This window comes from Sesamum indicum, linkage group LG12, assembly GCF_026168435.1.
Source record: "Sesamum indicum cultivar Baizhima isolate 11 linkage group LG12, ASM2616843v1, whole genome shotgun sequence".
Classification (NCBI taxonomy): domain Eukaryota; kingdom Viridiplantae; phylum Streptophyta; class Magnoliopsida; order Lamiales; family Pedaliaceae; genus Sesamum; species Sesamum indicum.
In genome coordinates this window covers 10,954,197-10,979,896 of record NC_142668.1, presented here as the reverse complement: position 1 = coordinate 10,979,896, position 25,700 = coordinate 10,954,197, and the positions used below count along the sequence as shown (strand labels likewise).

General features: G+C 30.5%; 2 protein-coding genes across 2 annotated transcripts; one reads left to right on the top strand and one right to left on the bottom strand.

Annotated features, from left to right (window-relative positions):
• The first annotated feature begins 3,826 nt into the window (after positions 1–3,826).
• On the top strand, positions 3,827–5,844 carry LOC105165833 (polyphenol oxidase I, chloroplastic). The gene has a single exon (XM_011084996.3). It carries the CDS (start codon positions 3,902–3,904, stop codon positions 5,639–5,641), a length of 1,740 nt encoding a protein of 579 aa, XP_011083298.1. The 5' UTR covers positions 3,827–3,901; the 3' UTR covers positions 5,642–5,844.
• Positions 5,845–9,843: 3,999 nt separating this feature from the next.
• LOC105165519 (polyphenol oxidase I, chloroplastic) lies at positions 9,844–12,065 on the bottom strand. The gene has a single exon (XM_011084565.3). The coding sequence runs from the start codon at positions 11,799–11,801 to the stop codon at positions 10,041–10,043; it is 1,761 nt and encodes a 586-aa protein (XP_011082867.1). The 5' UTR covers positions 11,802–12,065; the 3' UTR covers positions 9,844–10,040.
• Positions 12,066–25,700: the final 13,635 nt, after the last annotated feature.

Genomic DNA, 25,700 nt, shown 5'->3' with positions numbered 1-25,700 from the left:
AGTAAATAAAAACATAATAGGAACTAACGAAATAGGCTAATTGTTGGCCAATGTTAAAATCAAAAAGAGTAATTATAACTTTTCAAATAACGAGAGATATTTTTAATTATATCAAAAAATAAAAAAGCTCGCTTTAATTTACTCAATATATATAATAGTGAAAAAATTATCATATATGCAAAAATTACATCATCTATTTTATTTTTGAAAGGACTTTTTACTTATCGTGTATATATGGTAAATCTGTCCAATTTGTCGCTACCAAAGAAGGAATGGCAAAAAGGCGAGATCGATGGGAGTAACAGAATTTGAAATAAAAAATTCAGTCCCCACGCTAAGGCACAACTAGTCAATTATGTTCCAATTTACCTTAAGGTATGCTCCAATTTATTTATCATATAATTAATTTAAAAATAAAAAAATATCAAATTCATAGTATAATTTGATGAGATATAACAATTGAGACTCTGCCCAAGTAATTTCTATTATTTTATTTTAAATTAATATTTTAATTTATACTTTATTTTTCATCTATATATATAAAACTAAAAATTTCATTTACATCTGATAAATTAAGCCGCTTGTATATGATTCCAATATTTTTTTTTATCTCACCACATCATCGCCTTTAACTCATAACATTTTGCAATTTTCGTCCTAAGCAAACTTTCCATTATTTTTTTGACAGAATTTTCCAATTCAGTCTTTAAAAATAAATTATGTTTCAATTATCTGATTATGGTTAATTATACTTAGATTCCCTCTAAAAATACTAAATTATATTTTTTTTCTAAATTTTTTTTGAAATTATACTTATTCCCCCTTAAAAAATTCTCAATTACACCTGACTCTCATCCGTTAGGGTTTGGATGAAAAATGCTGAAGAAAGCAACGAAAAATACATAAATTTTAAATTTTGCTCCTCATTTAATTTTCATGTATATTTTTGTACTTATAAAGAGATAAATATAATATATAGAGAGAGAGTGAGGTTAATATCATATATTTTTTTCTTCATAAATACAAAATTATTATATAAAATTATTAAATGATGGATAAAATTAAAAATTTATGCAATTTTTTGGTTAGATTTAGCATTTTTCATCTAAATTTTAATAAAAGAGAATCGAGTATAAAGAATCACTTCTCAAAGAGGTATAAGTATAATTTTATTTTTTTTTAAAAAAAATTATAATTTTATATTTTTAGAGAAATTCTACGTATAATTAATCCATATATTCAATTATGGGTTATAGATGAATGAGCCTAGCTTAATATAAAAGGCCAGGGTCTTGATCAAAGGAACCCAACTGTATTACTAGATGGTAATTGCTCATTTTAATTTCATAGTTTTAATAGTACCTATTATTTCATAATTTTTTTTCTTTATAAATAAAATATCGATATTTCTAAATTATAATACTGTTATTACAATATTCAGTATGCAATACATCAAATATTTCGAAATCAATCAATAAATTCAAAATGCACAAAAAAAGAAATACCACTATTAAAAGTACACTAAATACCTTCACATCTGCAGAATCAAACTCACAATCTTTTAATTATAAGACCTCTGCTCACCATTCAGACAACCGATCATTGATACTCCATAAAAATTATTATTAGCAAGAATATCTCATATATAAAAAGTTGTGTATAAAATCATCATTTAACACACACATATATATATTTTTGTACATAATATTAATAAAAATATTAAATTTATTATTAAATAAATAATTAGTAATTAAATTTATTATTAAAAATACATTATAATAATTACTATTTTTTCAAAAAAAAAATTGGCTAGAGTTATTACTCCGAGAACGGCTCCAGCCGTCTTTCAGAAACCCCCCCAAACAAAATTTTTTTGAAGTCGTTACTCCAAGTAATGACTTCATATTTATTTTTTAAAATATAAAATTTGCTGGAGTCATCACGCTCAGAGTGACGACTCCAGTCGTGTTTTGTATTTTCTAAAAAAAAAATTACGGGCGACGACTTGCATTAAAATTGCATTTTTTTAATATCATTTTATTAATTAAGCCAACTAACATCTTAGACAATAGATTGATATATGCTCATCAAATACTAATTAATAAACTAATAATGAAATTGCACTCTGCTTAGGTTATGCTTCACTAAAAAAAAATTGAATTTTCGGTACATTAAATAATCACAAAAAATTATGATAAATCAATACGATTAATTACGGTCAAATAAAATCAAAGCAAAAATATAAATTTTTATTCACGATTGATCAATACTCACCATGAATTACAGTCATATCCAAAACAGTTGTCATGGTTTTAATCATGATTAATATTTTGGCCATACTTACAGAACGTAACGGCTAATGACTGTTGCAAAGACGTAATTGATTTGTATTTGCCACAATTTTTCTCTTTTAATTATAGTAATTAAGTGTAAGAATAAATCATAATTTTTGTAGTGATTATAAATATAAGTGTCGGTAGGCTTCTCAAGAGACTTAATTCAACCTCACTACTAATAACATGACCAATTAAAGCAACTTGTTATGTATATAAATAGAAGGCAAAATGTAACATTGATATGTGTCTCACGAATTACTAGACCTGTCATTAATTTATATTTATCAATTATTAAAAGTCCACATAATTAAAAAAAGAATTATTTAATATTTAATATGTTATCCCGTCTCGTCATATGCAAAATTTGTATACAAATAAAATAAATATATTATTGGTACCTACCAGACCATGTTTTTGTTTAAGTCAAATGGACATAAAAAACTGTTAAGAAAATAATACAGTAACGTTAACCAATGTAATTCACCTACCCCCTTGTCGACTAAAGCCTAAAAGTTTCAATTTATTACATATATATATATATATATATTTCTGAAAAAGGCCAGACTCTTACCAAAAATCATTGGTGCACTTTTGATTTCGTGCCCATGTGAAATCATGACATTTTCCAAGTTGCCCATGTGATGCTTAAATATCTCGTTTCAATTAACATTTAATTTTGCTACTTTATTAGACAGTAACTTTATTGAAAAATTTAAATTAATAAAAAATATTATTTAATATTAATATCTGAATATGTTCCCCTCATGTATGAACAAGGCATGTGAAATTTTATTTTTATAAATGAATAGCAAAAATAGAACATAATTTTAATCAGCACATATATGATATATTACAAGTACGCTAATCCAAACCTTGCATTCTTTAGTATTTGCTAGTTTGAGTAATTATTGAAATAGCACAATATATAAATTATTACAAGAAACTGACTCAACAATAAGAATGAAAAAAATTAACTTTGAATTAATTAACCAATGAAATTCTCGTTGCTAATCTATATTAGTTAATAAAAAAAAATTTAATTGTTAATGGATTAGTAATAAAAATTTATTTGCTAATAATTTTAGCTATGAATTATTTAAAATACATGTTAAATAATATAGATAACTAACAATAAAAATTTGACTTGCAAATTAGGTCGATGTTAGTTTTAATATTAAATTTTTTCGTAGTTAACTTCATCCTTTCTTTGGATATTATTGGGGAATAAATCATACATAGTTTGAATATTTCATTAATTTATAGTTTATTCAAGATATAGGCGCTGTATGTATAAAATATATTTCTTTAAATACTAAATAACATGAATTTTGTGCGCAGCCGTAGCATGGAAAACAGGTATATTGTGTCAAACATAAACTAGTCCCAATTGTTCTATAAATAATTTATGCTTAGTACTATAATTTTCGGGCAACTTGTTCAATGACCTGTTGGTGCAGTGTAATATAATAAACGTTATCCCAATAATAATAGAGAATTTGAACGCGGAGTTTTGATTATATATATACATATATGTCCACTACCCGAGAGCAATTGCAGTGCATACCATGGCTTCCCTTCAATCTTTATGCACGGTGGTTGCTCCCAATCCCGGCCACCGCACTGCGACCTCTTCTAAGCCTTTCTCCGCCAAGCCATCCCATTTTCTCACTCATGCAAGTCGCCGCCACCGCTTTCAGGTCTCCTGCAAAGGTGTTGCAAACCAGGAACCTACAGCGGACGGAAAAGTTGACCGCAGGAACATGCTTCTTGGCTTGAGTGGTCTGTATGGCGCAGCCAACCTCGTCTCTGATCCACAGGCCTATGCAGCTCCTATAGAGGCGCCCGAGTTCAAGGCTTGTGGTGAGGCCCGCGACGTAGCCACCGGCGATCTTCTTGACGTCAACTGTTGCCCACTGCCGTCGGATAAGATCATAGACTATAAGCTTCCGCCGGTTAACAAGATGCGCATTAGGCCGGCCGCTCATAAAGTCACCAAAGAATACTTGGCCAAGTTTGAGGAAGCTATTAGGCGGATGAAAGCGCTCGACAAGGACGATCCAACCGATCCTCGCGGGTTCATGCAGCAAGCCAATATCCATTGTGCTTACTGCAACGGCGCCCACGATCAGGTTGGATACAAGAATCTCGACATTCAGGTGCACAATTCTTGGCTCTTCTTTCCCTTTCACAGGTGGTACTTGTATTTCTACGAGAGGATTCTTGGGAAATTGATTGATGACCCAACTTTTGTGTTGCCGTTTTGGAATTGGGACAACCCCAAGGGCATGCAAATGCCCAAGATCTTTGATAACACTGGGTCACCTCTCTATAATGCGAACCGCAACCAGGCCAACAGGCCCCCAGCTATCATCGATCTTGGCTTCTCGGGGGCTAGCGATGATCTGCAGAAAGTGGTGAACAACCTCACTGTGATGTACAGTGAAATGATTCGCAGCGTCAACTCCACTATAGATTTCATGGGGCAGCCTTATAGAGCTGGAAACTCACCCAGCCCGGGCATGGGCTCATCGGAGCGTGGCTCTCATGTGGCTGCCCACGTGTGGGTTGGAAACCCGAAGAATAAATACAGAGAAGACATGGGAAATTTCTACTCTGCCGGAAGGGACACGCTGTTCTATTGTCACCACGCTAATGTCGATAGGATGTGGTCGATATGGCGAACCCTGAAGACCGACGTTCCAAAGGACATTACAGATCCAGATTTCTTAAACGCTGCGTTCTTGTTCTACGACGAAAATAAGCAGCTCGTGCGTGTAAAAGTTGCCGACTGCCTAGACCACAGGAGAATGGGATACGACTTCGAAAGGGTGGATATTCCATGGTTGAACTACAAGCCACCGAGGAAGGCCGCCAAAGCAAAAGTTGAGACGATTTCGCAGGGTGCCCAGAAGCCAGAGGATCTCTTCCCTCTCAATCTGAAAAAGATCACCAGGGTTTTGGTTCCCAAGTCCGCCAAGGGAAAAGCCGACGAGGTGCTGGTTCTTGAAAACATAGAAACAGACACGACCAAGTTCATAAAGTTCGATGTGTTCGTAAACGACGAAGATGATAATGCCGAAGAGCTGGACAAGGCTGAGTACGCAGGAACTTTCGCGCAGGTGCCGCACAAGACTAAGGATAAGAAGGGCAAGTCCACCATTAGTCTGAGATTGACGGAGTTGTATGAGGACATTGATGTAGCTGATGATGATACGATAGTGGTGACCCTCATTCCAAGATCCAATGGGGATGACGTGACCATTGGTGGTATCAAGATCATTCCATCGCCTCCCAGATCAGGGTGAAATGGGATCTTCAGCCAACATATTTTCTGATTCTCGGCAGTTGGAACATCTTTCGAGCATTTGATGGTGTGTTCTGTTTCCATTGCAAGAAATTTGAAGTATTTCAATGAGTTGTGCATCGTTGTATTTTGTTCTTGGGTTGCGACTTCTTTACTTCGTACCTTGTTCTTGATCGGAATATAGTCAATTAACTGTTAGTTTCATATCCCATTACCCATTCAGATTTCCAATTTAGGTGTTGAAAGATGGTGGTTTGTTCTGTTTCCACCTAACCTATGCATAGATGTGGACAACCTCAAATCAGTACTTTCCACAAGTTTTTATATAAAAAAGAAAAACGAAAATTTAGTATTTACCAAAAAAATCTAATTAATATTATAATATTATCTATTTATCTATTTTTTTAAGTATATCAAAAACATATTTATTCAAAATATCTAACTATCCAACATATTCTAATTTCTTTGGTTTGAGATATCGATAATATAAATATCAGTTATAGTTTATTATATATCCAATAATATGAAATATTCCTTGAATTGATTATTAGTTATGAGTTATTATAATGTATCCATGATATTTGTTATACAATATTTTGTATAAGATACAATAATTGATATGATTATCTAATATCTAATACATAATAAACTAGAATATCTGAATGTTCCGTACGTATATAGATAGTAATAAGAAAAAAAATAGATTAATATATATCAAATAACATATATCATTGACTCAATAATAATTTATTTTGTATAATTATTAATTAGTGTTTATCCAAAAGAAAGAAAAAACTAATCATCATAGCAAGACTCACTTCATCATTATCAGTTAGGAAATTTAAATAACTTTTAAAATTTTTAAATGGTAAAACTAAATCAATTTTAATAAAATTTATCGACTACTGTCATTATAAATTTAAAATTACTCAAAAGATAAGAAATTTGTAGCATTATAAATAGTTCATGAAATCGTCCCACAATTTTTTATTCTTTATCCAATTGGACTAAAAGTGCTACAATTTCTTATTTTATGGGACATCCAAATGTACTAGACCTGTAAATGGGAATCAAAAGTGCAATATTCTTTAAAGTCTGTGATCAAACGTATAAATTTTCATATTTGTGAGAGCGTCTAAAGTATTTTTCAACTATTTGCTTCAAAAAATATTTCCGAGATGGTTGAAATATCAATATTTTGCTTCTAAAGCCGTTAAAAATAATAATTCTAATCCAAAAGCTAAAAGCACCTTTGTGAGTAGCTGTTTTTTTTTTTTTTCCAACTTTCTTTTAAACTATCCTGCCGTCATTCCAATAATTTTGGGATTGCCTTTCGAACAAACAACCGTTACAAACTTGGATTCTGGAAAGACCGTCCCAATATCTATTATGTTGTCCAAAAGGCATTCGAATTTTCCAACCTATGTTGCTCTGTCAGAAGCTGCATCACAAAAAATTAGCCAAAAAAAGTATTCGAACTAAGTTATAAATCCTTTCAAAATTTGGAGAGTTCTTCTGACTATGGAATTCATTCCAATTTATATATTTTGTAATGTTACCGGCCGAAATTGCCAGGATCAAATTTAGAGCCTTTTTCCCCTAAGCTACAAGTCAGTTTTTGCAATTAACCCTTTTTTTTTTTTAATAGTGAAAGCTCCACCTAAAAATTTAAGTCAAATGTACTCAAACGAACAATTTTATGCTCACATCAATAATGTAATAAGATAATTTTTTTCATCACAATGGGTTCGATTTGAGTAATTTTTTTCTTTTTACTTTTTTGTGTGTTCATTCTTTTATTGTTAAAAAAATTTCATTGGTGGCCTACTAAATTAGCATCAAATTTAATGGATCTCAAGATTTTATTTAGTTAGAATTTTTAGTGTTTATTTTCAAATTCAATGATATTTGTTGATTACTTGTACATATTTTCATTAGCAATATCATATTTTTGGTCATAGTTATAGGTCGTTAGTACTTTTGGACTTGTAACTTACTTCATTTTTCATATTTTTAGTCATTTTTTGATTAATTTAGTTTTGAACATTTCACATTTGATTCTTTTTTTTTTCGACAATTTTAATCAAGTGTTGAAAATTTTGGCGCTACAACGTATAATTATAGGATAAAAAATGAGATATATTTCATAAATATAAAATATTATTTTTTTTATAGAGAAATAATATTAATCCGATAACATGAAGGGAACTAATTTTATGAACATAAAATATTATCCAAATGTTAGTATTTCATTATAATTTGTGTTCTAGCCCACTCATGATTCATCTAATTATGTGTGGGAGAGTTCAATTCAAATAGGACAACTCTAGAGTCAGTCCTCATCAACTTGAAACTCTCATCCTCTCTCTATATATACACACCATCTACAGTCACAAACAATCTACAGACAACAAAGATATCCATTGTTGAGCAAGATTGCCATCTCAAACTTCAATTTTCTCGGATTGAGTATGGAGAAATCGGTGAAGATGCTTATTCCGTTTGACCTTCGGTGCAACGAGTGTGGGAGGCGAACGTACAGAGGCGACAGATTTCGGGGGTTGAAAGAGGAAGCAGGAAAGGACTCATGTTTAGGCCTAGAGATTTACAGATTCCAGTTTGAGTGTCCTTCCTGTCGTGCTGCGTTCTCCATCAAATCGGATCCTGGACGTTACGATTACGTTGTGGAGTCCGGTGCGACTTTGGTTTCAAGGAAGGTTTAGGTTTTTCATAAATAGAATAGATAGGTAAATAGAATAGAGTATACATATTAGATTTATAGAGAAGATCCAATGTTTCTTTTCTGAGAATCACAAAAATCCGTGTTATTCAATGTTTTTGTTTTCTTACTTGTTCTTAGAATGATTTTCTCTATCACCTTTGAATGGTGGGTCTGCTTTAGTTGGAATTATTTGCTTTGTAAAATGTAAACAGCTTCATGGATCTTGATCATGATGATCATGAGTTCTCTCTCTCTCTCTCTCTTAATCGGATAGATGGGTAAATGATCAAGAATCGAAACCCTAGACAAGATATGGTAACTTTTTTCAATTTATTCTTTTATATTAAAATTTATCATATGTCTTACAATATCATTCATAAAAATTATCTGGTAACTTTTTTTTAATACAGTAATTATTAATATATATTTTACTCAAATTAATTTAAAAGTTTAGACATTGTAGAATATATGTTTTATTGATAATGATGATTGTATATACATGCAAAACAAACACTATTAAGTTATTTTAATTTCGATTAACAATAAATTTCAACAAAATGAGAGTAAATTAATGTTTTAGTACATGTATTGCATTGAATTAATTTTCTAAAGAAACTTCATTAAGTAGTTAATTTAACATAAGTTGAGAAGTTGAAGGGCATTTTTGGGATTATAATAATTCGGTGTTGTGGTATCAAAAGTACCATTTGAGTCTATAAACCCTCTTTCTTTTATAATAATTAGTCGCCGTAGCATGACCCCTCCGTGTGCATATGATAAATAATATTTTTTTCTTAAAATATATTATGAATAAGAAAAAATATATATAAACCAATATACATCATATTTCAAAAAAGAAAAAAAAGTAAGAAAGAAAGCAACCAAAAAAAAAAAAACTCAACTTAAGGATATTATTGATATAATGATAAAATGTATTGTAGAGTCATAATCACTATTTATAAGAGAAAAAGTCCTTTTTATTTATATAGTATAAATATAGATATAAATATTGATGAACATCCCAATTTTTTCCACTTGGTTCGAATAAGAGTTTCCTTCTAGCTTCCAGGCGAGAAGGTTGGAACAAAAGCAACAATGTCGATAACTGGATTAGGATGTGAAACTTGAAGAATTCAATGCGAATAAAAGTATAATTAGAGAACCAAAAGTAATATTTATTTCGATAATGGCCATATTTTAAGTGTGCAAAATTTATTCAATCCTAATTCTTTTGTTAAAAAAAATGAGGGGAACGTGACAACACAATATTACCCGTGTCGATGAATAATGTCCACTCAAATAATCATCCAAACAGTTCGTAATGGTCCATGAAGAAAATAAAACCAGGGCATGATCACGTGCTCCATGACAAGTCCACATTCCTTGAATCGGATGTTTCCTTCGTACCTGCTTCTTTTTCAATTTTCCTACAGTGATGCCCCGTAAGGCTTTCTAGGAAGCTGCCAATTTGAGATGATAACTTAGGATGAAGAAACTTTTATTCAAATTAGAAAAGACTTTTTCTAAATTATACACCTCACAAGTTGCTTCATTTGACATGTACAGAAATGCAATGGCAGAAGGTACCCTCTCACTGGCACGAACTGTTGATGCAACACACATTAAGATTATTAATATTACTAAGAAAAAATTGACTATGAGATAACTGCACTGGTCATCAGGAAGCATAGATGATTTTGATACCACCAATGGTAATGTCTTCGCCCCCGGCTCTTGGCACCAAAGAGACCAGTATCTTGTCATCATCTTCAACATCCAAATCTTCCAGCAGCTCTGTCAATCCCAACCTGATTTTACTCGTTACCTTTGTCGAATTCTTGTGTGGCACCTGAGAGTAGCATCCCGCATACTCCGCCTTGTCGATTATTTCATCTGCCTTGTCGTCCTCGTCGTTAATGTAAACCTCGAACCTCACGAATTTTGCGGTGTCCACCTCTATCCCGTCGATCACTAGCAATTCCTCTTCTTTTTCCTTGTCCTTTTTGCTCCTGGATTTCTTAGGCCTGTCGACCAACACTTTAACGACCTTGTCGAGTTTCACCGGGAAAACAGTCTCCGTCGCCTTGGGGGCAGTCGAAGTCGTGGCAACCTTGGATTTCTTGACGCGGGCCGTCGGCCTGTTCTTCAACCACGGAAGGTCCACCTCCTGCCAGACATATCCCATTTTCTGGTTTTCCAGCGTGTCGCCAACCTTGACGCGCACGAGCTGTGCGTTCTCGTCGTAAAACAGGAAATTTGCGTTTAGCCAGTCGGACTCCGGGAAGTCTTTCGGCTTCGAGCCCCTCAGGCCTCGCCAAATCGACCACAGCCTATCCACATTCGCATGGTGGCTGAAGAAAAGAGGCTCCCGTCCGGCTGAGTAGAAGTTGCCCATGTCCTCTCCGCTGGGCGTGGCCTGTCCAACCCACACATGCAACGCTGTGTGGGATCCGCGCTCCACCGTCCCTGGCCCTGGATCTGGTTTAGTTCCGGTGACGTATTTTGCTCCGTAGAAGTCCTCCAACGTCGAGACGTTCCGAACCATCTCGCTGTACATTTCAGTGAGATTGTTGGGGATTATCTTGGAGGGATCGGTGGTGGGTTTGCCGGCGTAGTTGAGATCGGTGGTGGCCGGCGGCAGATGGTCCTGGTTACGCCGCGGATTGTACAGTGGAGAATCCTTTTTTACGAACATGTTTGGCATGACCATGCCGGGAGGATTATCCCAGTTCCAGAACGGCAGCCCGAAAGTTGGGTCATCTATCAATTTGCCCAAGATCCTCTCATAGAAAAACAAGTACCATCTATGCCAAGGAAAAAAGTGCCAGCAATTGTGAATTTGAAGTCTCAAGGACGGGTCCCCCGTTTGTTCATACGTGAGGTTGCAATACGCACAATGGACATTTGCTTGTTGCATGAAACTTCGTGGGTCGTCTTCAGGAAGAGCCTTCATCAGCTCAACCGCTTTCTCATATTTGGCTATATACTCTTGGCTAGCCAGATGGGCGGCAGGGCGGAAGCGCATCTTTGTGACTGGCGGGAGCTTGTAATCAATGCTTTTCTGCGACAGCGGGGGGCAGCAATTCACGTCTAATGGCTGCTGCGTGTTGAGATTTGTACCTCTCGTGCATTTGGAGAGATCAGGAGCTGAAATTGGACTCGCAAATGCTGGTGAATAATCAGCCGAAACAAGATTTGCCGCACCATACAGGCCTCCCATGCCCACAAGCAAATTTCTTCTGTCGAATTTACCCTGGAACGTTTCCTCTTTTCCGGGAGATTCTCTCTGCTCATCGTTACCATTTCTGGCCTTGCACGACAAATTAAATTGACGGGTTCGTTTTGCATTATGGGTTAAGAAACCTGGTGGGGCTGTGACGAAAGTGGGTGTGGTGGTGGTAGTTGGGGTGGAGCTGCAAGAAAGTAGAAGGGAAGCCATGGGCTTGTGCTTGGATTTAAAATGCAAGAAGTCCACCTTATATAGACTCCGAACTGAGATAGCGGAACTCCATGCCAGGTCAACCAAAATCCTCCATTATTTACACTGAAGAAAGATATTTTAATTTTTGGCTGCTAAAATTCAGACATTTCAACTCAATGACAAGTTGATTCGCATGTTGTGTGGTCGATTCAGACTCCACCGCAAGCCGCCAATAACAAGAGAGAGTAGTTATCTAATCACAGAACAAGCATCTTATGTAAAAATCGGAGTAGGTAGAGTGTAGATAATTAAAAGATTATCTTATACTTTTGGAATTATATATTGAATTAATTACACTTAATCTCTCTTTCAAAAAGTAAAAAATTACGGTTTCACCCAAAAAATTTAAATTTAGACTTACTCTTTTTCGAAAATTCTCCATTTATTATAACTAACACTCTTTTGTTAGAGTTTGAACAGAAAATGATGATTTCAGCAAAAAAAATTACACATATTTTCAATATTATTTCCTTCTTTAAACATTGCCCTGGTCATATTTTTATATTTGTGAGATGGTAAATGTAATATTTAAAGTCAAATGGCTGTAGTTGTAATAATACTATTCTTTAATTATAGCAATTGGATAGAAAATAACTATTGATAAATGAAAAAATTAGTTATTTTTATTTATTTTTTACTTTTTATATTTGAGGTGAGATTAGCATCATTGTTGCATCTATTTGTTGAAAATACCTTATTCAATTACTCCGTGTAGTGCTATAAGAAATAGATGCAATAATAATGTACACCCATCCTATATATATGAAGCAAAAAAAGTATAAAAAAATGACTTAAATTTTCATTAATAAATGATTATTTTTTATCTAATAATTATAATTCTAAAATAGTATTTTATTGCAATTACATCATTATAATTACATATATTATATTTATCCCTATATAATTATAAAAATATTACCAGAGGAACGTCAAATGACGGGTGAAATTGGAAGTTTATATCATTGTTTTGCACATATCAACATTTTCCATTGATTCAAACCCTAAGGAGAGGGGTCAGTTGTAAACGGAGAAATCTCATAAGGGGTGTAAAACATAATTTTAAGATTTTCTCAAAGAAACCAACAGTATGTTTGGTTTCAATTTTGGCCCATCTTTGAGATGGGCCAAAATATAGTGTATGTTTGTCTTGTTTGGTTTTGTAAGTTTTGGATATATTTTTTATTATTTTAAAACAGTTTTAATTACTTTTTGTCCAAAAAATATAATTAATTAAAAAATAATATTTATTTTAATCACTCACAACTAAATAAATTATATATATTTTTACACATATATATATATAAATATATATAAAAGAGACATGATTTGACAATCAACAATACTTTTTGTCTCCCCACTACCCAACATCAAACATACCATACTTATTTTATATTATCTCCAAAAATAAATCCAAACATACACACTATCTCTAACTTATTTTTATTTATCTTTGTTTTTCTCTCTCTATTTTCACAAAATATCCCAAAACAAGTTAAAAACAAAACCAAAGATTATGCAAAATTTCATAATTTTAGAGAGGGTGTAAGGGTAATTAAACCCTTATACATTTATGTGAAGTATATAAACAAATCTACTACCTTTAATTATTCTAGTAAAATTTCATTTTGACCCCTATTTTACTCACATAACTCACATCATGATCTCTCACTATTATAAAAAATATAATACTTAATCATACCTCATTATCATGGTTAATAATAAATAATTATAGCAAATAGTTATCAACTATGGCCACACAATGATTGTTGACCGTAATTTTGTTAAGGTGGCTAAAATATTGTCATGGCTAAAAGACATAGCAAATATTTTTACCATAATTCTTAGATATAGCAAATAATTTTTTCACAGTAAAAAAGTTAGTTTTATGCATTAATTTTATTTAATTAAGATTAATAATAATTATTTACCATACTTTTTGCGATGACCATTGATGTTGTAGCCAATGATAATTTTTTCCTAGTGTCTCCATCTGCTTCTGTTTCTCTCTTTTCGATTTGTTGTGTTGCTTAACAAATAAAAACATTTCAATGAGCCTACGCTTGTTGATTTATTTCACTACAAGAAAAATGATCAATAGCTACAAAAAGTTTGATGCTAAAATCGGCGTCGAGTTAATTAATAAGTAAAATTTTCGTTGCTAATTTATATTATTTAATGTATCTTTCAAATAGTTCGTTGCTAAATTTGTAGCAGGTTAGTTTTCCTTACTAAATTCATTAGCAAGTAAAATTCTTGTATTAGATAATATAGATTAGTAACGAGAGTTTTACTTACTAATTATCTCGACGCTAATTTTTTCTCGTTGCTATTGAACAATTTTCTTGTAGTGTTTGTAATAGAAGTTGAGTTATACTCGGTGAAATTTATTCAACTAGTAGTTGTTGCACGCGGTCCGTGCGAAGCAAATAAAAAGAATCATAATGTGAGATTAAAGAAAAAATTTGTGAAAAGATATATACGTAGTTTAAGGTGAGGAGCAAGAAAGAAATTTGTGAGAAGAAATAAATGTAGGAGAAGTTGCGAGACAAAAAACTAAACTGTAATTATAGATTTATTAAAAATATAAAGCTTGTGAGTTAAAAACAAAACACATGGAGACTGTGAGAAGAAAACATAGAGTAGTGGATTGAGAGAAAGGAAAAAAAAAATAATTATGACATTATTAAAAAATATTAAAATTATTATTATGACCAATTTTTTTAACTGAAGAAATGAACTAAAGGTAAATATAAGGCATCCAAGAATTTGTACAACAAAAGGGTTTTATCAACAAACAATTAATTTTTCAAAAGAATTTTACAAAAAAAAAATTATAAAAACTTTAGTATAAAACTTAGGATTAATTGACCCATTTAGCTAGAAGTAAGGTGAGCTAATGACTGCGACTACCACTAATATACTCCCCAATTGATTTTTTAACCATGCATTAAGTATCCTTTTATTGTATTCTTTAATTTATACTAGTTCTTTAAAGAAAAAAGTTAGGCACGATAATAATTTCAACTAAATTTAATAACCACATAATTGCAACTTATTTAATTTTCTCAACCCACTACTTCATGTTTCATTTCCCTCACGAACTTTTGCTTTTTTTCTCTTAACATTCTCTTCACAAATAAATAAATATAAAATAGAATCAAAATAGTTTCCATCATGCACCATGAATAATCTAGAATGCTATTTTCTTGCTAAATATATTGCATATAATTTTTAGTATTATACTCGTATGCGAGTTTTGATTAATAATACGGATATATAGAAACAAATCAAATCTTTGTATTATTATGTTTGTATAGAAATAGTAATATTTCATCATAAAAAAAGAATAAGTGAGACGAATGTAAACAGAAGAACATTAAGCTCAACAATTTGATAAAGAAATTGCAGAAACAATGTTGAGGAAGTGTCATCAATAATTCTGCAATAGACCCGAAAAAAATACCGGATTCCAATTAAAAAGAAAAAAACATAAGGATATAAAAACTAAAAAAAAAAATCAACTGCTTCAGAAAAAAGCCTTAAATGCAACGAACCCATTATTTAAAACAACCTTTTCAGTAATTTTCAAGAAGCCATAATCCACAGCAGATCATCAATTCTTCATAAAAAAACAACCGCACACTAATCTCAATAATTAAACTAAAAAATTAACAATTGTTTAGCTGAAAAAACAATATGACTTCTAAGTTCATAGATAGAGAGTGAAAATGAAGAGTGCTTAGTAATCGCTCAAAATATTTTAAAGTCCAATCAACTACCAGTACCATTTCTCCCAATACTATTTATATGAACCGTGCATGCATGACTTATCAGATATTAAAAGCCGTAATAATCAGAACAGAGATGATTTCAAAAGAAACTGATGAAAATGGTAAGTGCAATTAATGCACAATCACCAAGAAACTAATAAAAGTAAAATTAACACCTACAGTGATTCGATATTAAAATTTAAGAAAGATATGTATGACATATGAAACAAATAAAATAAACTTGTAATAGTTTTTTCACCTCTTTTTACAGCTGGCAATATAAATCAACGATCGTTCATGTGCATTCTCGACTTCGTCCATTCCTTTTAATGCTTATTGTTGGTAAATGAAGCAATATTGAAAGGAGAAAGCCGGACTGGAAGTAAGTTGTGTTCTCTGTGGAGCGGAGGTGGAGACGTCGCGACACAGATTACTGGAATGTCCTTTTGGGAGAGTGGCATGAGCACTGACGCATATACCATGGTGACAGGCTGATACTTGGATTGTGGTAATTATACATCATCGTCTCTCTCCAAAAAAAAAAAAAACCTATATATAACTCTAAAAATAAATATTATCGTATAAATATAAATATGCGTACAAATCATGTGCCACGTTATTTTTTTTTTAAAAGTCGTTATATTTACAGAAGCGAACCAATTGAAACAAAGATTCTTATTTAAATGAACCACGTGAGAGACACATGATTTATTTCGACGATTTTGCAAAATTCAGCACACAAAAATTGCAAAATATGACAAAGTTATAGACTATAATCTTACAAAATAAAAAATAAAAATATCAAAATTAGAAAATTAAAAATATATTTAAGCCTTATATATTATATGTAGTCGTCTCATTCTATGTTGGTGTAAATGGATTATACTGAGGAATATTTCTGAATAGTATGGTACTATAAAGTTATGTGCCTATGGCAGCCGTGAGTTGGACCTATGTGTTGATTTGATTGGTCAATTTGTCCCTTGTTCTTGCTAGTTGCTACATCTACTGACTGCATGCCTAACACGAGTTTTCTACGCTGACGGGTAGGTGTATAAATGTTGAGGACCAAACACTAAAAAAATTGTAATATTTAATTATAGTTAATTGTCATATTTAATAATAAAATAATCATAACAAATAATTATTGACTAAGATCATGCAATAGTTGTTGGTCGTGGTATCTACAAAGGTAGTTAAAATATTTGATATGACTAAAAGATATGGCAAATATTTTACCACAGCTCTTTCCATGATAAATAACTTTTTTTATGGTGGAAAATCTATATTTTTGCATCGATTTTATTTGACCATGACCAATAAAAATTATTTATCATAATTTTTAGTTTATAGCTATTAAAATTATAATCAATAATAATTTTTTTTTCCAGTGAAAGATAAATGTGATTTCTCCACCAAAAAGTCCACTAATTTGACCCCCTCAAGACTTCCGCATGTAAAAAGGTTAGGGTGATCTGTAAATTACGTTGGATAAAGGAAGAAGATCATTGGAAAAAGCTAATAACAGTAGTTTTTTCTTGACAAGGGATAATTCTGGTGTACAGTATTTAAGAGATAGGGTAATTTGTTAATAAATTTTTGGGTATATTTCAACGAGATCTCATCAAGTCTAACATAATATCAAATACTTTTTTATTTTTTAAAAAATCATAAATATTCAATTAAAGTTTGATGAAATTATATAATTCTTAAATAAGCGCCTAAATTGACAACTTTGTCCTCTTATTTATTTTTTTTAAAGAAAATGAAAGTTTTTGTAAACAAATCAGACAATGTGGATCTAAAAAACTAAAAAATGGTAAAATAAATTGCCCACTTAATTAATAAAAAAAGTTTATAAATAAGTAAAATTATAATTTATAATTCATGAAGATATTTTGATTATTTTACTATAAAATAGATAAAATCAAATGGAGACGGATGAATTTGGGCTAATTATTGGACAACAATTAAAATTAGGAGGTATTGATAATTTTTAAATAATAAAAAAATATTCGTAATTATGTCAAATCAATTGTAATTTACCCTGAGCTTATCCCAGCTTTAAACTATACTGAATACTAGTTAGTATTATATGCCAAGGCACGAGAAAATTATGTTTTAATAATATAAAAATGACTATCTATATATATAGCAATTTCAGGTAATTTTGATTAAATAATAATTTTTTTGAATATTTTTAATTGTTTACATTATAAAGAAAAAAATTCATTTCTTCGAGACCTCATGTAATTTAAATTAATTAGGAATTTACTTTGTATTTATCTAAATAAATTCACATATCCAAATAATATTTGCTTGTATGCTTTTTATCGCATTTCCTAGTAGCACTTTCTGGATAAGAGGTTCAGGATCCGGCTTTCTAGCCTTCTTTAGAATTCCTAGGACGAAATTCTTTTTCTATTTTTTCAAGATTTGGAAATACTCCTGATTGTGATAACTCAAATCCTCATTTGGGGTTCGGAGATAATCTTCTCCTTTTTCAAGAATTTCCATAAAGAAATTCCATCTTCGATCTTTTAGAATCTGAAAGTATTTCCTATTGTAACTCCAATTTTATTCTTTTCCATTCTCTTAAAGAGTCTCATCCGTTAGTGAAAAATAATATCTAAATGCAATATAAACAAATATTTTTTCAGTAAACTTAGACTTTGATACCATTCTCGGCGAGCATGGTGCAGCAAAATGTTAAAATTGCGAAACATGACTAAACTGCTCTTTTTAAAGCTATAGAGGGGTAAAATTATTCATAATTTGTTCAGATTTAGTTGGAGGACAGTAACTGCCACATTTTTTTAAGTTACGAGGCAAAATTGCGAGAGTCAAACTTAAAGACCTTGAAATGCTACCCCCTAAGTTACAAGTTAGTTTTTGCAATTAACACTTATTTGTTTCATAGTGAACGCTCCACTTAAAAATTTAAGTCGGATGTATCCAAATAAACAACTTTTTGATCACATCAATGTTGTAATAAGATAATATTTAATCACAATGGGTTGAGTTTGAGTAAATGATCTTTTTTTTTTTTTTTACTTTTTTGTGTTATGGTTTTTTAATTATTGAAAAAATTCATTGGTGGCCTACTATTTCAGCATATTTTTAATGTTTATTTTCAAATAATACTCCCTACTTTATATTCCTTCATATGTTGTTTGACATCAAATTTTCTTTTTTCTTTCTTTGAACTCACTTTTGCTTATATAATATTATAAAAAGAGAAATTAACTTTCACATGTACGTACAACAACTAAATGTACGTATTTCCCCCTTTTTGTATGTTTTCAATGAAATTATTTTTTATATATATTTTAGTATTATATGTACAATCAATGACATTTGTTAATTAAGTGTGCATATTTTCTTTGGCAACATTATATTTTTCGTTCTAGTTATAGGTCGTTAGTATTTTTTGGACCTATAATTTATTTCATTTACACATTTTTAACTATTTTTTAATACATTATATTTATTTATAAAATATATCAATTGAATATTAAAATATCAAAAATTTATTTCAATTTTTTTAAGTTATATTATTTCGTAAATAGTATTTAAATTAAAATTTATCATTACATGTAACATAAAAAAATAAAATTATCTCAATTTAAAGATTAATATATATATATATATTATATATCATATGTATATACATAACATATATATATAAATGAAAATTATATTTATATATTAGTATAATATATGAATCCTTCATCCCTTACTATTAAAGATTAACGGCGGGAGAAGGTGCAAATTATTCTAAAAAACACAGGAGTTGTTCAGCTATTACATTAACTCAAGGTAATTTTCAACTAATTTTGCATAAAATTTATCTCTGAAATTAATTAAGTTTAAGGCAAATACTTATCGAGTAGAATACCATATCTTGTCTAGGGTTTCGATTCTTGATCATTTCCTCATCTATCCGATTAAGAGGGAGAGAGAGAGAACTCCTGATCATCATGATCAAGATCCATGAAGCTGTTTACATTTTACAAAGCAAATAATTCCAACTAAAGCAAACTCACCATTCAAAGGTGATAGAGAAAATCATTCTAAGAACAAGTAAAAAAACCAAAACATTGAATAACAAGGATTTTTGTGATTCTCATAAAAGAAACATCGGATCTTCTCTATAAATCTAATATGTATACTCTATTCTATTTACCTATCTATTCTATTTATGAAAAACCTAAACCTTCCTTGAAACCAAAGTCGCACCGGACTCCACAACGTAATCGTAACGTCCAGGATCCGATTTGATGGAGAACGCAGCACGACAGGAAGGACACTCAAACTGGAATCTGTAAATCTCTACGCCTAAACATGAGTCCTTTCCTGCTTCCTCTTTCAACCCCCGAAATCTGTCGCCTCTGTACGTTCGCCTCCCACACTCGTTGCACCGAAGGTCAAACGGAATAAGCATCTTCACCGATTTCTCCATACTCAATCCGAGAAAATTGAAGTTTGAGATGGCAATCTTGCTCAACAATGGATATCTTTGTTGTTTGTAGATTGTTTGTGACTGTAGATGGTGTGTATATATAGAGAAAGGATGAGAGTTTCAAGTTGATGAGGACTGACTCTAGAGTTGTCCTATTTGAATTGAACTCTCCCACACATAATTAGATGAATCATGAGTGGGCTAGAACACATAAATTAGAATGAAATACTAATATTGAATAATATTCTATGTTCATAAAATTGGTTCCCTCCATATTGGAGTAATATTATTCCTCTATAAAAAAAAATAATATTGTATATTCATGATTTTATAGTAGATTTCATTTTTTATCCTATAACTATACGTTGTAGCACCAAAATTTTCAACACTTGACTAAAATTGCCGAAAAAAAAAAAAGAATCAAACGTGAAATGTTAAAAAATAAATTCATCAAAAAATGACTAAAATTATGTAAATGAAGTAAGTTACAGGTCCAAAAGTACTAACGACCTATAACTAGGACCAAAAATATAATATTGCTAATGAAAATATGTGTAATTAACAAATATCATTGAATTTGAAAATAAACACTAAAAAATTCTAACTAAATAAAATCTTTAGAGATCCATTAAATTTGATTCTAATTTAGGAGGCCACCAATGAAATTTTTTTAACAATAAAAGAATGAAAACATAAAAAAGTAAAAAAATAATCTACTCAAATTGAACCCATTGTGATCAAATAATTATCTTATTACAATATTGATGTGAGCAAAAAATTGTTCGTTTAAGTACATTCGACTTAAATTTTTAGGTGGAGCTTTCACTATTAAAAAAAAAAAGGGTTAATTGCAAAAACTGACTTGTAACTTAGTGGATAGTATTTTAAGGTCTCTAAATTTGACCCTGGCAATTTCGGCCCGTAACATTACATAATATATATATATATATATGTATATATTGGAATGAATTCCATAGTCAGAAGAACTCTCCAAATTTTGAAAGGATTTGTAACTAATGAATTCCATAGGAACTTTGAAAATTTTGGTGCTACAACGTATAGTTATAGGATAAAAAATGAGATTTATTTCATAAATATAGAATATTATTTTTTTTATAGAGGAATAATATTAGTCCGATATATGAAGGGAACTAATTTTATGAACATAGAATATTATTCAATATTAGTATTTCATTCTAATTTATGTGTTCTAGCCCACTCATGATTCATCTAATTATGTGTGGGAGAGTTCAATTCAAATAGGACAACTCTAGAGTCAGTCCTCATCAACTTGAAACTCTCATCCTTTCTCTATATATACACACCATCTACAGTCACAAACAATCTACAAACAACAAAGATATCCATTGTTGAGCAAGATTGCCATCTCAAACTTCAATTTTCTCGGATTGAGTATGGAGAAATCGGTGAAGATGCTTATTCCGTTTGACCTTCGGTGCAACGAGTGTGGGAGGCGAACGTACAAAGGCGACAGATTTCGGGGGTTGAAAGAGGAAGCAGGAAAGGACTCATGTTTAGGCGTTGAGATTTACAGATTCCAGTTTGAGTGCCCTTCCTGTCGTGCTGCGTTCTCCATCAAATCGGATCCTGGGCGTTACGATTACGTTGCGGAGTCCGGTGCGACTTTGGTTTCAAGGAAGGTTTAGGTCTTTCATAAGTAGAATAGCGTATAATAGATTTATAGAAAAGGTGCAATTTTTCTTTTCTGAGAATCGCTAAAACCCTTGTTATTCCATGTTCTGGTTTTCTTACTTGTTCTTAGAATGTCTTCCGGTCTTTAACGAATTGTTATTGGTTTAACATTAGCGATTATGCATACTCAATTGCCGCATGTTACAGTTTCTTGCTCTCTTCAATGCAACAGAAATAACATCCACCTTTCATCACCTTTGAATGGTGGGTCTGCTTTAGTTACAATTATTTGCTTTGTAAAGTGTAAACAACTTCATGGATCTTGATCATGATGATCAGGAGTTCTCTCTCTCTCTCTTAATCGGATAGATGGAGAAATGATCAAGAACCGAAACCCTAGACAAGATATGGTATTCTACTCTATAAGTATTTGACTTAAACTTAATTAATTTCAGGGATAAATATTATGCAAAATTAGTTGAAATTTTCCTTGAATTAATGTAATAGGTGAACAACTCCTGTCTTTTTTAAAATAATGTATACCTCTTCCCGCGGTTAATCTTTAATAGTAAGAAATGAAGAATTCGTAACTAATATGTAAATATATTTTTCATTTATATATATACATTATGTATATATATTAATCTTTAAACAGACATAATTTTATTTTTTTATGTTACATGTAATGATAAATTTTAATTTAAATACTATTTATGAAATAATATAACTTAAAAAAATTGAAATACTTTTTTGATATTTTAATATTTAATTAATATATATTTAAATAAATATTCAAGTGGGGCGTGAGCTTTACTCACCCGAAAATCTATATGGATGTTTTCAACATGAAATGAAATATGACTTTCATCATAATTAATTAATTATTATAGTTAAAAATAAAAAAATATGATGAAATTATTTTACAAAAAAAGCATAAACCTATTTATTAAAGCATGTGTGCTTTTCGAAAGCATAAAATGAGTTGTCTGCATATGTAACACCTAAGAAAATGTTTTCACGTTTAAATATTCTAAGGCCTATATTGTTGTAAGTCCTTCTCTTTCCCCACGGAACTAGAAACCCTAATAAAGAACAAGCTCCTAGCTACAACGTTGCTACTAACACCGTTCTGACCTTCAAGTCAGTTGATAGGCCACACTCATACGTCCCAAGATCTAAAATGAACCATAAATATATAGCAATGTACATGCCAAATGAATAATTGTGGGGGTATTTATAGCTCGTGCCCCATTCTACGGATGCATGTTGGTCCATTGAGATCGCGCCACATGTAAAGCTATTGACAGCTCATATTATAAGTTGTAAGGTGGATTGTTTCAGTCATATAACAAAATACGTGAATTTTGAAGTACTTGATGTAATTATATATATATATATATATTTAGCCTGTTTTTTGTAATTATGCAGTTCCCTTTGTCAAGTTAAATAATATGTTATATATATATATTAAGTCATTGTACTATTCATTGAATTTTTATTTTATTTTGAATATACATTTCTAAGCCAATCACACTCAAAATATTTTAAGATGTTGATGGTGTTATGGTCGGAGGGAGTAGTTGGATTTACATTTAACCTTCACATGCTTTGTCTTTAAAATACATAAAAGCCCATCTACTTTTTTGGACCCATTTGAACTAACTACTCACCGCCGCCTTCCCCACCATTTTTTATCTTCATTCTGTCCATCATTTATTAGCTCTATCCAATTACAATTGCATTATGCCAATTGTGTCGACTTTAATAAGTAACCAAAAAAAGATTATTTGACTTTTAATAAAATAATAATAAATCATTCGAGTAAATATAAATTTTTATTTGATATTTTTTTTTCAAATATCAACATATTTAATAAATTTTAATCAACAAAAAAATCTATTTCTAGATCAAAACAACTGAATATAATTTTCTATACCATAGGTGATCAATGTATAATTACACCAAGTTTTTGAAAAAAATGATATAATTATTCATTAAAAACTAATAATTGAATTGTAGTCGATTCATTCAAATAATTTAAGCCCCTCATTTTTTTTTTCAAATAAAGGACCCCAATGATTAATTCTAGATTGAGATTATATTTTAAAGAAACAATTATTGGAGTATTTAATATAATTAACTAATAAATTGGATTATTTAATATAATTAACTAATAAAGGACTGAACTATCAACCACCCATAATTTACGAATGGCAATATTCAAAAAATCGGCTACAATGAAAAAGTTGAATAAATGAACTATTTATACTTTATGCATTATTCGTTGTCAAACGCTATTTAGCTAACTTATTAAATTGTCGAGTTTGAAATTAGGGTCCCAACAATATTATTGAGTTCTAAATGAATCTATTTTAAAAGTTTCATTTAATAGTCAATGTCGAAATTAGGATCACGTTCACGACAATTCAAATTAATAAAATGTCCACTCATAATCTTTTAGCGGCCCAATATTCCAACACCCGTGTGTTTTCTATTCAAGTCGATTCAATCTGAAGCTGATTGAATAACGTTCATCACTTCCGTAATCATCTAATCATCCACAAATCAACGGTTTGCTTGCAATCACACTAATTGGTGATTTTTTATACATACAAGTATCTGTTGTTAGGTATATTCTCGATTTTTACTTCATATTAATTTTATTCACTTAAGCATTCGAGAACTATAATCAGATCTATCAATCTTTATGAGCAGAAGTACACTTAAGAAGTACCTACAACATGAGATCGGAACTAAAATCTAAACGCTAGATACTATTCAAATTTGAAATAATCTCAAATTAAACTCGAATATAAGTATTTAATAATTTTAATTTAATTAAGGGTAATGTTAGGTTAGCATGTGCAGATGCAATTAAATATTATGTTACTTCTCTAACAATTTCTTTCTTTTTTCTTCTTTTAATTGAAGTTGATGTTATTCTCTACCAAAAATCTAATTAAATGGACTATTCAGTTATGTCAAACTTATAAAAGTGTAAAGTTATTTGGCCACTTTGGTGTTTTCTTGAAATATTTGCAAGTGATTATCTGCTTTCAACTGTCACTAATTAGTGCATTTGAGGTAAAATTACATCAACACACTTCTTCAAATTAGATTTAAATACATAAACATCCAATATTTTGTGCAAAATTACATATACACCCCTTTTAAGGTTGTTAGTGAAAAATTACAGATACACCCTTTTAGGGGTGCTAGTGTAATATACTTTAGGAGGTGTTTATGTAAACTATTGTCATAGAAGTGTACTTATAATTACAACTTCAGTTTCAAGAGGTATAATTGTAATTTTGTAAAATGTCAAGAGTTTTTGTATATTTGAATCTAACATTAGGACTTATCATTATAATTTACCTATAATTTATAATAACATTAACTCATCATTTAATTTTTTGCAGTGCTTATTTTTCTTTTAAACGTAAGCAACAAACTTACACTCTGTTACTACTTCCTCTACCTCTATTCAACTTTAGTAAAAAAAATTAGGATAAATTACGATAAGTTTTTCTGAAATTTGATATAATTATAAATATTTTTTATTATTTAAAAAATTATTAATATCTCTTAGTTTTAATGGTCGTTCAATAATTAGCCTAACCTATTAATTTTTGTTAGATTTTTATTTATTTTATACTGTGAATTGATCAAACTACCCTTATGACTAAACACTATAATTATATTTATTTTTTAAAATTTTATGAATTTTTTTATAAATTAAGTGAATGATCTTCTATAATTTTTAAAAAATGTGCATCCATCTCTTTTATTTTTTTATTAGTTTTTTAAAAGAAAAATTATAATAAAAATAAAGTTGACAATTTCAAACTTCCATACAAGAATTATATAATTTTAACAAAAATAATTTAATATTTATAAATTTTATAAAAAATAAAAAATATTTATAATTATGATAAATTTAAAAAAAAAAACGAGTTTTACTTTACATAAAAA

Bases quoted from the DNA above. Each gene is read 5' to 3' on its own strand.
- LOC105165833 (XM_011084996.3), top strand. From the start codon at position 3,902: ATGGCTTCCCTTCAATCTTTATGCACGGTGGTTGCTCCCAATCCCGGC.
- LOC105165519 (XM_011084565.3), bottom strand. From the start codon at position 11,801: ATGGCTTCCCTTCTACTTTCTTGCAGCTCCACCCCAACTACCACCACC.